General features: G+C 33.2%; 1 protein-coding gene across 1 annotated transcript in view; it reads right to left on the bottom strand.

The window, feature by feature from the left end:
* The window catches only part of LOC129806234 (monocarboxylate transporter 2-like), a 66,518-nt gene extending 64,447 nt beyond the window's left edge, over positions 1 to 2,071 (bottom strand). Inside the window, exon 1 of the mRNA XM_055854669.1 lies at positions 1,604 to 2,071. Coding sequence (XP_055710644.1) covers positions 1,604 to 1,970 — 367 coding nt within the window. The 5' untranslated portion in view covers positions 1,971 to 2,071. The remainder of the gene's footprint in view (positions 1 to 1,603) is intronic.
* Between the last annotated feature and the right edge of the window lie 12,935 nt (positions 2,072 to 15,006).

The raw sequence follows: 15,006 nt of genomic DNA, 5'->3' as shown, positions 1-15,006 counted from the left end.
GAAGTAATACTTATGCTTTCACACGTTATTCTGTTACGTTAAATTTTAATTGACTCTATAACGTAAATGCTTAGTCATAATATCGTAAGTTTGCGTGATTTTTCTGTGCTCGCTGGCATGTTAATCTAAATATGTTTATGGTAGGTATGACTCTTATATTGTCAATTCAGTGCATTTTTTGTATTATTATGCAATTTTCCCTGACTCCAAATAGAATTTCTGATCATTTTTGGAACTATTTATGCTTAAAACATATTCTGTAAGACCAATTAGGGGTGGATAAGGAAATTTGATAAATACAATTGGCGTGGTTCTTTCATAATCACACCTAATTGACTGTCTGCATTGTCAGTAAAAATGATTTTCCAAGTGCCACAAAAACCTTCCTTAGAAAAATTGCATAAAGATGATTTTAAAACGCATGATACATCTTGCAAATATTTAAAACAGGTTGATGAATGTTTCACCTAAACACTTATGCGAAAATTTTTGTATCCGGGTATAGTTTTTACGGTAAAAATGGGGTGTACGTAGGTGAGTAAATTTTTTACGAAGCTAAGCAAACCCGGGGCAGCTTTGTAAAAATTGCCACTACATTTTCATTCTCTTTTAGAGGAAAATTCAAAGATTTCCAGGGATTTTTTTTAGGTGGGATTACGAGCCTAATAAGAGATTTTTCACACAAAGTGGTAGGGTCGAAGTAACATCTGTTCGACATGAAATACCTATTGGCAATTTCATCAAAATATTGAAATTTTATTATAGTGTCTAATAAAATGCAAGTGTATGACGTTTTTTTTCATTAATCTTCCCTTTTCTCTGATATTATGTCCAAAGAGGTTCAAAATCATACCTCAAATGGTACAAAAGAGAATACCGATAGGTGTTCCTTCGACCCTCTAATTGATTCAGTGACGTTCGGTAAAATATCTTGAAACTTGGATATGATTTTCCGTATGAAGCTGCAAAGGTTCCCCCTGAGATAATTACGTCAGAATTGAACGAAAATATAACGCCAGTTTTTTGAAAGATTTTCTTAGAGAATTTATGTAACTTTCTTGGGGTAATATTTACGTCAGATAAAGGTAAGTTTTAGCGATTTCTATTAGCACTATGTATACCACAGCTGTTTAATTTTACTTAAAAAGTTTTTATGTCAGTACTTTCGTAAAAAAGGTCTGTAAAATATCACTCATTAGTAAAATGTTAGAATTGTTAGTGAAATTGTCAAAGCGTTACAGCGCCATCAAGTGGGAAGACGGTTGAAAAATAAAATGATATGTTACTTATCGTATGGTAAGTTTTATTGCAATAATTAATTTATTTTCATTGTAATAATTGAGGTTATTCCCCATTTCGAAAGTAAGACTTACGAGTGTCTAAATATTTACTATGATTTTGCTACTTGGGGTAACAGTTTCTCACAACGCCATCTTTCGGTGAAAACAACCTTATTAATATCGTAAGCTTTATTGTGAATTCTACGTTATTTTTATGAAAAGTATTACGATTCTCGTGCTTATTTTGCTTCTTGGGTATGGAATTTGGGGCATATGATTAATGGGCCCATTGAGACAGAATTCTTTAAGTGAGTGCGACTTACCGGCATTTATCCATGTCTGTTGGAATTTCTTCATGGTTGGCATGAGGAAGACTCCGAATGCAAGCTGAAGTCCATGTGTTAAGGTCTGAATAAGTATCCCAACGATTATAATAACAATTCCCCATCCACCTTCGGGATAGTAATGACGATAGAGGAGACGCCTTGCTGTTATTAATTGCTGGAATGTTGGCGACGCGGATATTCCTCTTGTGTGATTATTGTTGATATTAATTCCATTGGGATGCTTTTCCTGGTCATTGCATATCCCTCCGGAGTTTTTAGGGGTGCCAGTTGCTGGCAAAAGAGGCCACGACAGTGCACGAATTAGTGATGAGGGAATTTTTCTTTTTTCACCACGTTCTTCCATTATTTATGTCGCGTATCTCTGTTCTATTTTATTTTAGAAATATAACTTCTTTCAAAGTCCTGACACACTACTTCTCCTCATTTCTTACTACACTTTCGCGAAAATATTTCTTATGGATAAATACTAAATATATTTTGTATTTTTGTCTCTCAATAATCATTTTTCATTTTTGGATTGTGTGGGAAAATTCACTGTTGGTGGATTATATAGGAGAAAAGTGTGATAAACAATACTGAATGTGGATCCCATAAAAAGTGATAAAGTACATCATTCACATGATTTAATATTAACACTGGCTTTAAACAATATTTCACTTCGTTGGGCTCTTTGTCACAGTGATTATATTCTTCCATTTACCAAAGTTAAATCAATTAAGTTGCAGTCTTTTCATTCATGCGATTTTTTAATTATTTACTTTTGTAAATACTCGTGGTTATTTGGTGTAAATCACATTTTGCAAGAAGATCGAGGGGTTAACACCTAGGAGAATATGAAAAGAAAACAACATTAAATTGATATACATGTGAAAGTATAGATTATGAAATGTCTACAATATTTTCTCGGAAGTATTTTTGTTTCTGACACTATATTTTAATTGTAAATAAAATATAAGAATAAAGAAATCATCAAGGGTTCTTGCAATTGAACAGAGATCCTTTAAATTTCTTTTAAGATTTTAGGTTAATTTATTCAAGTTTTATTCTATTTGGGTGCTAATTATTCGGAATATAATTATATTCCGAATCTTACTAAATAAATATGTTAAAACATTTCATTCTGCTTGTTTCACTTTTAGTTATTGACTTCCTGAATATATAAAGGATTATTTTTGGGTATTATTTAGGGTAAAGGCTCATAATTTTGGACAGTCTGCTTATAAGCATCGATGTTCCAAGTTTGAAGTGCGATATTTTCAATACTAATTGACTTTTTTGTTACTCTCTTTTCAGAAGGGTTGTTTAGAAACTTGGCAAGGGTTTATTGTCTTTGCTTTTACTAAAATTAATCTTAATACGTTTAAAAATGAATTGATATGTAGAGATAAATTTGACTAATTTTGGACAATTTGGTTATTAATTTAGACAACTTGGCTGTAAATTTGGACAGCTAATCTGCCTCAACAGGATGCCCATTGTTCTTCATTTCATAAACCAATCTTATCAAGTTCTCTTCCTGTTCATCTAAGGGAAACGTAGAATGTCACAAAAAGCCCGGAAACTTTCCATATCATTCATTAAAGTGAGTTGACTTCGGTACTCTAAGTACGTGCGGATTCGCTCATTCTCTGGCCTTTCCAGGAGCCTTTCAAGGCTTTTCTCGCTACATCTCTTTCGTAGAGATGATGCTCCTTTGTTTATCCAGGCATTTGTCCAACCTAGTCATCACAAAACCTAAAACTTCACGAAATTTCGTGAGAGAAACACCTGTCCAAAATAAGGACTATCACCTCATTGGTAAATGTCTTAAAACATTTTCCATTTTTCACACGAAAAATCTAATTCACAATACAAATCTCACTTCAGGTCAAATGTACAAATCACCACTAACGTGAATCAACACAATATTCAATGAATATTTAATAATATCACTCAAAAAAAGCGAAAAAACATTGTTAGTACAGTAGAGTCTTCTAAATTCGAACGCTCGGGGGGTATTTTTGACATTTCTCACCTCTCAAATTCGAACGATTTTTTCAAAACTAACGAAATTTATGTGAAATTAAATTGTACTTTTGAATCAAATTCCCGTACTTTCTTACAATTCTTAGTTGTAACATACTTATTTTTCATTTTATACGATAATAATGTATGTAAACATTCAGGAAGAAGCACATAAATATTATTTTCATTCATTCAGAACACGAATTTTTCAACATAACCACACAATTGGCATTTTGAACCCAAACGTCGTTCAAATTTTAGAGATTCAGATTTGAGAGACTCTACTGTACTTCACCACAGTTAAATAAGACTGAAGTAAACACGAAGTTCTGTCATATTTCTCGTAAGCAATTGCTCAAACTGAATTTTCAACAAAGCAATTTCAACTCAAATCATATTCAAAATTTAACGTATTTAGTGTTGAAATTTCCCAAAAATAACAAATATTTAGATAGAATTCATTATTCATCAAATATTGGAATAAAAATCCATGATTTTAATCAATTTATTTTTACTGTCCAATTTTATCCTCAAAGTGTCCAAAACAAGAAACTAGACAAAATTATGAGCCTTTCCCCTATACCACAAAATTATAGTCATAAGATGCATGAAGCTGCCTCACTTTCCCATTTTAACTGCTCGAACTCTTTTCTTTGCTTTTAGCCGATTGAAATTCGAATTCCTTATTCTTTGCAATACATTTAAAAGATTTTTACGACCCCTCGGCAGAACGCAACATGAGATTTTTTATTAAGGCGGAAAACATAAAATTATAAGTCTCGGTGACTTAATTTTCTTTTCCGTCACAAATGAAGTGAATATTTTTTTGGGCAATTTTGTGGGTTAATTGTGATTAATTCATCAACAGCAGAACACGGTGTTGATAAAAAAAGAGAAAAACCAAAACAAAAAGAAAAGTGCAAAAGAAAATATCCAAAGGGGGGAGTGTGAGAAAGGTGAAAATCCTCTGAAAACTTTGGCAGAGTCACTCTCGATTAAATCCATGGGAGTCTTTCCTTTGGGGCAATTGTTGTTGCCAAAAAATAAATACTGCAAGTCAGATTTACATGGAAAAGATATTTTATCTGTATCTTGTGTCTTGGTTTTCTGTACATGGGGTTTTCCTCTTTTTTTTTTGGTCTTGACTCTGAAGAAAATTGTCGCACTTTCAATTGACGAGGGGGGATTGTTGGGGATATCAGACAAATTGTTTTGCACAAATTACAAGTGAAGGAGTGTGAATGAGATATTTTTGGGTTGGAACATGAAGAAAAGTTCAAGTTTAGTTGGATGAATATGAAATTTGTTGGTGAAACTTTTGAGATTGCGTGCAACTTGTCTCAAAGGTTGGAAACTTTCTCACCAATTATGCTAATTGACTTTGGTTTTTTTTCCTCATCGGTGTCACTTTCCATTAATTTTAATCACATTGTTCTGGCAGTGATGCTGGTGAAAATGGCAAGGGCTTCGTCATTCAAGTTCTCGATAGAAGACTACCGCAACTAGCGCAATAAGTGCACTACTTTTTATTGCTTTCAAGCACCTTTTGCTAATTTGTTCTTCAGAGAAAATCACTTGGTTTCAGAGTAATATCCCTCTAAGGATTCACATTTTTCTCCTAATTAACGCAGGGCATTGGAGTTTGTGGGAAAATGCTATACACCTTCAATTCTCAGAAAAAGCTTGTCTTTAAAGTTTGCAGTATTTAAAGCACTTTCACTTTCTCTCAGGATTTTCCCAAGCGAGAAGAATTTATGCCGGCAAGTATTTTGTGGGAGAGAGAAAAGTTTCGATAGGAAAATCGACTGAATAGCGTGAAATCGGGATTTGAACTAAAGTTGAGCACAGTCTCGAATTCATCACGAGGCCAAAGAGCGCCAAAGTCGATTATTTGTTGAAATCCTCAAGGAGCAAGTCTCTTCGTCTATTGAGTTCGTCGTGAGGTTTGTCTTCGCCGGCGTCGAAGCTGAATGGACCACAGAAAGCTCTCTCGAGAACACTGACTCAGATGCTTTTGCACTCTTGAGAACATTCTGACCCAGCAAGGATATTCTTCAGAAGTCACCAATTTCTTCTTATGCTAAAGAATCCTCCCAAATTGTCGAATTGCTCATTAGACAATACAGGGGCATACTCTAAAAAAAACCCAAGTAGCAAAATGTAGTCAGCTTAAGGTATTTTTTATCGTATGGTCACAGTAAGTTTTTCCCATTCTTACGTCTTACTTTTGAAGCGGGAAATAACCTTTACTTTACACCCAGTGCTGCGCCGCCTGGATGAGGCCAGGGACCTCTAAGCAAAGAGGCTCCTGGTAGTCTAGTAGTAAGGTGGGCTAATTTCATCGTTTTCCGTAGAGTGGTACTTAAACGCTGGTTTTTAGACTGATGAAATTCTTTTTCACTTCTTCTAAATCCATAGAATTATTCACTGTTTCATTCAGAAACATAATATTAAAAAAAATTATCAAAAATATTAAAGAAAATTTATAAAATAATTATAATACTGAAATAAGTCAGCGTGCACTAACTGGGTCGGCTTTTCGCTAATTCACTTTTAATTAAACCTTTCGATTTAAAATACTTTTTTCACAAGGAAAAAGCAATAATTTTTTTCAATTAACCAACTGTCATTAGCAAAAGTATCACTGCTAGAAAACTTTTAGTTAAATAAACTATATAACCCAACTAAAAAATATGTAAAAATGTAAAAAATATGTAAAATGTAAAAAAGGAAAATTAAGCATTTTTGAATTTTTTAGACATTTCCTGTAAGCAATATCAATATTGATATTTCTTACGAGGAATATCAAGAAAACAATCTTGGGAAAGCCATTAACAAAATTTTGTTATGAAAACCTATTGATGTGAAGTAAATCAACGATTTTGTAGTACATATAAAACATACTCTGTGGTAAAATAACGTTACTATTTTCTAATTAATCGTTCTTCTTCCACAGATAGGTATTTCAGAATAATGTCTGTACTAAATTCAAACTAACAGAAAGTGCTTCAAATAGAAGACTTGAAAAAGAATTATTTAGCTATTTTTGTGTATTGAAAAAGGCAATCAAAACTCCAGGGGGGCAGGAAAAATTAGGGACTTTGTGTTCTTAATACAGGGGGTTAAAACACACAACGAAAAAAATAACGCCGCAATATATATTTTTAAATTAATCTTTAATAGAAAACAATTATAATTGTATATAAAACTCGTACTAGTAAAGTTAAATATGGTTAAAGTCCTAGAATCGACACTGCTTCAGCATAAAACGGTTAATATTATGTTCAAACCCCGGACAACTTAAGCTTAAAATGATTTCACTTATGTAATACACTCATACCTTCAACACGAAAAAGTTGAAATTGCAAATAAAGACCGCACAGCTTCAACGCAAAATGGTTAAAATTGAATATAAAATCCTCACAGCTGTCGAATGAAACGTTCAGCAATTTAGATCATATTTTTATTTATTTATTTATTTCAAAAATCCACAACAAATAGGGTACAACCCTCTTACAATCGCGTGGCAAGAAAAAAGAATTTAAGAAGAAAAAGGAAAAAAAAACACAGAAAAAAGGAAAAAAGGAAAGAAAATAATAAATAATAGGAAAAGAGAAAAAAGAAAGCAAAAAAAAAAATAAACTAATCAGTAACTATTTTTACTCGGATTCTGTGGAGATTTTATTAAGAATCGTTATAATATCATAATTTCAGTGTGAATTTTTGTTTAATAGGTTAGTCTCAGATTAATAATAAAGCACGATGGTTTTTAGAATATTATCACAGAAATATTCAACACCACAGAATCAGTGTTAGCAAGTGAACACTCTTCATGAACATTGTTTTTTGGAATGTGATGTCCTGGACAAGGTATATAGCAAAATTCGCAAAAAAGATTATCGTTTTGAAGAGGGTAGGGAATAAATCTTAATTTCAGTGATTTTTACAATATTGATGATTAGCAGAAATCGCAGAACAATTAGAAAACTCCCTGATCATGTAGATATAGAATTTCAAAAAGTTTTAATCGTTTATTAGATGGTTACTATTATATTGGTTCAACCGGACAGTTGAAAATTTAAATTGGAATTGCCAGTATATTTCATCACGCATTTTAGACGACAAACCTTACAGCAAAAATCCGCAAAATATTTTACTGATTACAACGAAATTTTTGATTGAGTAAAAGATAAAAAAAAATTGAACTTGATATTTGATGGATACACTGAGTGAGAGAAGTCCGAAAAAGTTAAAATAACATTCCGGAAATGTTAATTTTACCCTGTAGTATTGACCCAAAATCGGTGAAAATATTACCCTTTTTAGGTGTGTTGGGGTTTAAAGTTACCCTTATTCATGTTAATTTTACCCTTAAAAAGGTGCAAAAGTAACATTAAAAAATGTTGATATATTTTTACACCTAAAAATGTTAAAGTTGTGAGGAAAAAAAGTTAATCGCACCCTCTTTTTTTTTCTCAGTGTATCAATAAATTTTACATTTTTTACATTTTAACCTTACATCTGAACTTTACATGTAAAAAATGTAACACATGTTAAAGGCTTTTTTACTATGTACAAAATGATGTAAAATCTAAAAAATTCGCCCAACTCTGAAGTGCATCAATTAAGTCCTTAATAAGTGCTTATTAAGTCCTTACTTAATTCATTTCTTGAACAAAATTGACGACATCTAGTGGTATAAATAGAAATTGTAATTGAGAATAGGATGGACATCTGTCAATCATTGGATGGCATGAGAGAACAATACAACATTTCAGAAAAAATAAGCACAATATTATTTTATGAAATAATGTAAAAGGAATTCACAAAGATTTCAATCTTCTAGTTAGAAATTTATTTAAAAATCGAAAATCAGTGAATCCAGAGTAGTTTAATTTAACATTTTTGTTAGAATTTTGATTTGGTAAGTGTCTCAAAGTGTCCCTATAGTCGCAATAGCTTGTAATCCGGGAACCGGGTGTCTGGTAGTGCATAACTATACTTAAAAAGTGCTTGATCAGAAATCCTTAAATAAGGTCTTAGAGAAAACACTTTTCATGTCCTTAACACAAACTATCCAAGAAACAATTTTTTCTTAATATAGTGTTGTAGAATTCCTTAAGTAAGGCAATATAGAACCAAAAACCTTTTTATTTGCTTATAACGGCTCTTGGTCCCATCATTGAGATTACTATAAGTAAAGTGGCGCACCATTAAGGATCTTAACAGCTCCTATAGGAATTTCTACAGAAAATTCTCACTTTAAGTCTTTTAAAAGTGCGCTAAAAGACTTGTTTAATACTTGGTTCTATAAGGCAGCTATTTTGCTTCTTAGGTACTCAATTAAGGATTTTTACATAGGCCTTAATTAAGTACTTAATGTTAAAGATGAGTCATGCTATATATTAGTTCCGCTATTCTCCACAAAGCATTGGAGTTTGTCTCGTTTTCATACATTTTTTAAGCAATTGGATGATCTACAGCTTCTTAAAATTAAGTCATTGAGTTAATAACTGAACTGTATTTTCCGGGTAATTCCAATGACGTGTGAATAACTTTTTCAGGTGAAATAAATTGTGCGTAGCCTATAAGAAAAAACCTCTACAACAAAAAAAGGATTGAAGAAGCGCGTGTAAAACATAAGAAGGAGTAAACAGATTGAAATTCATACTGAAAGAAAATTAACCACAGTATAGAGACATTTGTAAAATATACGAATTTTGTGGCAGACACTTTCGCTTTCATTGCCAAACAATCTCCAGCTGAAGGAGCAGAGAATATCCTCATAAATTTTCCTTCTCCTGAGTAACAAAAAGAAAAAAACGAAACGAATATCCTATCAAAAATTATCCAACATGCTGAAGCAAAAAAAAAATGCACACAAACACACATTTTATGCTTACAAGGGTGGAAAATTTTACCGCGAAAAACTCCCTCGAACCACGAAAAACGGCTTTTCCAGCAAAAGAAAAAAATATGCAAGAAAGAAATTTGAGGAGCTTCGTGTGCAAGAGAAAGTGAAAATATTTTGTGAGCTTAACCTCTTATATTGCAATACCATCAATTGGAAATCACAATTTGGATGGGGGGGGGGTTGCGTTCTTCTCACTCAGCAAACTTCCCCAATATCAAATAAATTTCCATTTAGAATGGGGTAAAGGAGGGAGCTTTTGGTTGGTCAAGAGCTTTTCATTATATTGGCTCAGACTCTCAAATACCAATGCAGCTTGTTAAATAAATTTGCTCATTTGAAAGCAAACTCTCTGGTGCCAATAAATTAGTAAATTATGATGACAATACCACTAAATTTACCACATTTTCCAAACAGCAAATCGACTATTTTCCCAGCATTGCAAGTGGAAAAAGAAAAGCTACAAATTTTCCCATGATCTCACAATTGCATCGTACTTAAATTAGCACCATCAAATAGATTATTGTAAGAGATTTACCTGAATTTATAGTATTAGCTTTTACCTCCTTTTGTGAAATTTTATTCTCAAAATTAGAAGAAAATTATATGTATTGCATAAACTGTATTTAAATTTTCATAATTTGTCAAAATGACAGATGTCAAATTATTTGCTAAAGTGACTGCTGTCAAATTTTTTAACTTAACAGTTTTTGTTTAGTTCATTTGCAAGTGATTCAGGATACTTTCCAAATGATTATTTTAAATAAAATAAATTTACAAGTAGATTGTGCTATAGGTAGAGGTGGGGCTACATTGTAATACGTGTTTTTCGCATATTTGTAAAGAAAACTGGGTTTTAATATGATATAATTTGGATAGACAAAACAATTGTGGATCTCAATAAAATAATTGTAAGAACCAAAATTTAGAAATATGCTCAAAAATCATATATCAATGTAGCCTCACAGCTCAAAGTAGCCCCACCTCTCCCTACATAGCAACTGTCAAAAAATACAAGATAGATCTGCTGTAAACGAAATCGTTCTAAGAAGAGTTGTGCATCGGATTTAATTAGAATGACTGTTTAACGAACAGTATATGACAGTTACTAAGTGTTTACTGCAACAGCCATCATTGATCTACTGTGACAGCTGTTAACTGTCACGAAAATAAGTGTTAAAAACTGCAGGATAGAATTTTTTTGGTAGAAAATTTTCAGGTCATGCATTAAAATGCTCAGCAGCACATCTGTTGCAATTAGAATGAATGTTAAGTGAATAATAGTTGACAGCTGTCAAAGACTAACAGCGACAGCCATTACTGCCACCGTGACAGCTGTCAAAATATTGGAGTAAACATAGGGTAGGTTTTAGGATTGTTGCGAAAACTCGCAAGGAGCCTCTACTAGGACGGTCGCTCTTCAGCTACCTGTGCTATGACTAGAGAAGGTTAGTGCGAGAATGTCCCTTAACCTACCGTAGGGAGATTACAGCCACCTATGTAAGTAAGTAATTAGGTTTAACAGATTAGTAGAGCCAACGCCGTACCACTCGACTCATTTCTATCAAATTTGACAGCTGTCACTTTTACATTTACAAATTCCAAAAATAATAATGGCTAGCAAATTTCTCAAAACACATCCAAATGATTTGAAAATACCACTCCTCCTGTTGATATTGAATTTCTGCCAATCAGTGATTTCCGCCTCCGCATGGAAATTTTTCAGCATACTTTCTTCCACTTGTACGAGATTGAATTTAAAATTTCAATATGCGGTAAATTTCATATATGCCAAAAGGGAAATAACGAGAGAAAAGAATCCCAATTGGATTATACGTTGAATACATAAATATGTGGGAGTTTTCATTGTGCATTCTTCATATAGTTTAAGAGGAACATTTTTATCATAGTCAAACTTAACTTATTACTTCTTCATATCGCTCATACGATATTACAGAGGCATAACTTCAACCCTTCGATAAGTTTGGGCGAAAACGTTTCAATTTGTTGTGCTATTTTACTAGACGAATAGAATTTGGAAAGCGAATGCCGTAGAGAGTTACAAATAAGGTCGACATTACGTAAGATTCAGGTAACGATGAGGTAATACTGAGCTAAGCATTTCAAGATGGCAATACTCAACTGACTTTTCACCTAATTTTCGTAAAAATAAATCACGTAAGATTTTGGTAACGAATGGGTAAGTTACTTTTGGTGAAGCTGGTTTTAAAAATATAGTTGACATTGCGTAAGATTTTGGCAATGATTAGGTAACACTGTGAGTTAAGGGTTCCAATTATTATTAATCGAGTCGAAGCATTAAAAATTAAACGTGTCGTGACCAGAAACGGGCTACCGTCAATATTGATTTAAATGTTGAGCAATTTTCTTGAAAAGGATCTTTTTGTGTTGCGTGTGGTCATAACTGCAAAGAATTGCAGGGCTTTATTTGTTTTGTGCATGAGGTTTTGCGTGCAAAATGTAGACACTCTATTTTTGACCTCGTGGTGGAAGGATTAGTCTAGTCAGTCCCCGAGGACTGTCTAGGAGCACCGATTAGTTCCGTAAAAAGTCCTAAATACACGTTGAGGTTCATTCCTTCCCAGTGTTCCGGTACATTACTATGACATGATTTTTAGCATGCTAGTAAAGAAAGGTTTTAAAAGAAGAAAAATCAGACGGTAGCTTTACTTAAATAGTACCTGAAACTTACTCTATACAATCAACATTTTTACCGGAATTAAGATTGGAAAATAAGGATCAGGTTAACCGCTAGCATTACTGGTAATAATGAGGTCAAAATCTCGTCATATTTACTTACTTACTTACTTACTTACTTACTTACTTATGGGCCGCTACGTCGCATTGAAAACAAAACATGTAACAGGCTCGTCTTATTACTTCACAATGAAGTAAATTTTAGGTAATGACAATTAATTTTGTCACCGGAATGATATAACATTTTAGTAATTCTGTGCTACATGGGGTGTCATTCCCAAATAGAATACCTTAAGAATGAATTATAATATTCCTTTATAAATCAAGCTCACCCTAGAAAGCCTTTTTTCTAATTTTACTTTAAGAACACATTTTTAAAAATCTTTTTGGAATTATTATACCTCGTTCATCAATTTTTATAACATTTTCTATTAATCAGGTTCCACCCCTTTCACAATCATATGAATCTTTTAGATAACGAAACAAGTATAAGAGTTTTCCTTTTGTAAAAAAAAAAATCTTTCATAAATGGAAGAGTGATGGAATGGATTGTTGGATAGGAGTGACGTAGACATTCATTCATTTTCTGCCAGAAGTTACCCATCGTCTCTTCCATTATGATCTTGACGAAAATGAGTAAAAATGTACCACGAATATTGCTCCGAGGCAAAAGAGAAGAAAATTTTCAGACATAAGGATGATGACCCGGAATATTCTTTTTTTTTCGAGGCTTCTTCCAACATCCCCATAATTAATATTTTTCCATGTCAGAGTCAGTGTTCAATGGGCACAAGATTCACGGTTTCTTCCTTCCTTTTTTTCCGCGAGGAAGCTGCTGGGAATTTCTTGATGGGGGTGTTGTGATTTGTTGTACAATCGGTCAGGATGGGCGCAAGAAAATGAGGCGGAAGACTTGGCGGGGGCTATAGAAGGGCTGACGAGGAAGTTTTTATTGTGTATTCATTTGGATTTTGGGTTGAATGAGCTGTGAGCTTGATAGAGGCCCCAAGATACATAAGATTGGCTTTTCTTTTGAACCAAAGGCGATTGTCATGCCTCTTCCATCGTCTTTTTGAAGGGAAAAGTCACAGAGAATTTTCTTAGACAGTACTGAAGGGGGTTTTCTCTTGGTGGGTGATTAATAGAGAAATGTTGCTAGTTGACAGAAAATCGTTTTTCTTACCATCTTTCCTCTTCTTAACCAAAATAGGGGAGGTTGGAGCTGTTTTGGGATTTTCTTGATGCTAAATTAGGTTCTCCAATTAAAATCTCGAAAAGTCGATTAAACGAATGCGAAAATCCCGTATGTAAAATTTACAAAATCCAAAATCCCGATTGGATCGAAGATTCGAATTTCGAAAAGCTTAAAATTCGGAATAGATCGAAATCCCGAATTGTCAAAATCTCAAAATCTTGAACGCCAGAATACCGAAAGAATCAAAATCTCGAAAAGCCAAAATCACGAATGCAAAAACCCCGAACATCAAAATCACAAATTCCAAATTTCCGAAAAGCTAGATTCTTTAAAAGCCAAAATCCCGAAAACTAAAATCCCGGACATCAAAATTACAAAAAGCCAAAGTGCTGATGCCCAAAAATTACGAAAGCAAAAAATTCGAATGAGTCAAAATTCCGAAAAAGCAAAATCCCGGAAACTAATATCTTCAAAGTCAAAATCCCTAAAGCCAAGATACCGAAATCAAAATCCGGAATGATCAAAATCTTGAAAGGGATGAAATTATACAGAATATAATAATGTTGCAATTAACCAAAATGACCAAAACTCACTAAATTTCTCTCTACCTCCAACAAAGAGAGATGCAATCGTGGGAGTAGTTACGGCACTTTTACACTTGAGAGAAATCCGAAAAAGTTAAAATAACATTCCGGAAATGTTAATTTTACCCTGCAGTATTGATCCAAAATCGGTGTAAATATTACCCTTTTCAGGTGTATTAGGGGTTAAAGTTACACTTTTTCATGTTAATTTTGCCCTTAAAAATGTATAAAATTAATATAAAAAATTTTGATATATTTTTACACCTAAAAAGTGTTAAAGTTGTGAGGAAAAAAATTAATCGCACCCTCTTTTTTCTCAGTGTAGGAATTCAGAATTTTGGCTCTTTCGGAATTTTGGTCCATTCGGAATTTTAGCTCATTCAGAATTTTGGTTCTTCCGAATATTTACCCATTCGGGATTTTAATTATTCAGGAATTCGATCTATTCCGGATTTTAGCTTTCAGATTATTGACTGGAACACAATATAAATTATCCCCTGGCCACAACAGCCCCAACCTCCCCTGTATAATAATATTTTCTTGTAGTGGTCAAAGGGAAAAAGACGTTCCATTCTATATGAAGAAAATTGTGAATGGTCCATGATTGCTTGGTGGAAAACTTGTATAAATCTCTGGTATTTTTGACTTTTTCAAGTCCGCCTCTTTTTCATACTCTCGGCTTTTTTTGTGCGTCTTGACAAGGATGTCCAGAAGAGAGAGCTTTTGCTGGCGAAAGTTGGGAGAAATCACATGAATGTCTGAAAAAAAATGTGATAAAGCTTTCTGTTGCTGTGGGAAGTTAGAGGAGGTCTTACGATGAATGTGTCTTGCTCCAGGATATACTTAACTTTTCACTAAATTAGTCTTTTTCTGAAGAGGGGATGCGTTGAATTCTAAAAGTTATTGACTTCTCGAACAAGAGAATACTTTGATAAATTGCTGTAAACTTACCATGAACTTGAGGAAA

Source organism: Phlebotomus papatasi, chromosome 3 (assembly GCF_024763615.1).
Source record: "Phlebotomus papatasi isolate M1 chromosome 3, Ppap_2.1, whole genome shotgun sequence".
NCBI lineage: Eukaryota > Metazoa > Arthropoda > Insecta > Diptera > Psychodidae > Phlebotomus > Phlebotomus papatasi.
Note: the sequence above shows the minus strand (reverse complement) of the source record. Positions and strands in the feature narration are given on the sequence as shown.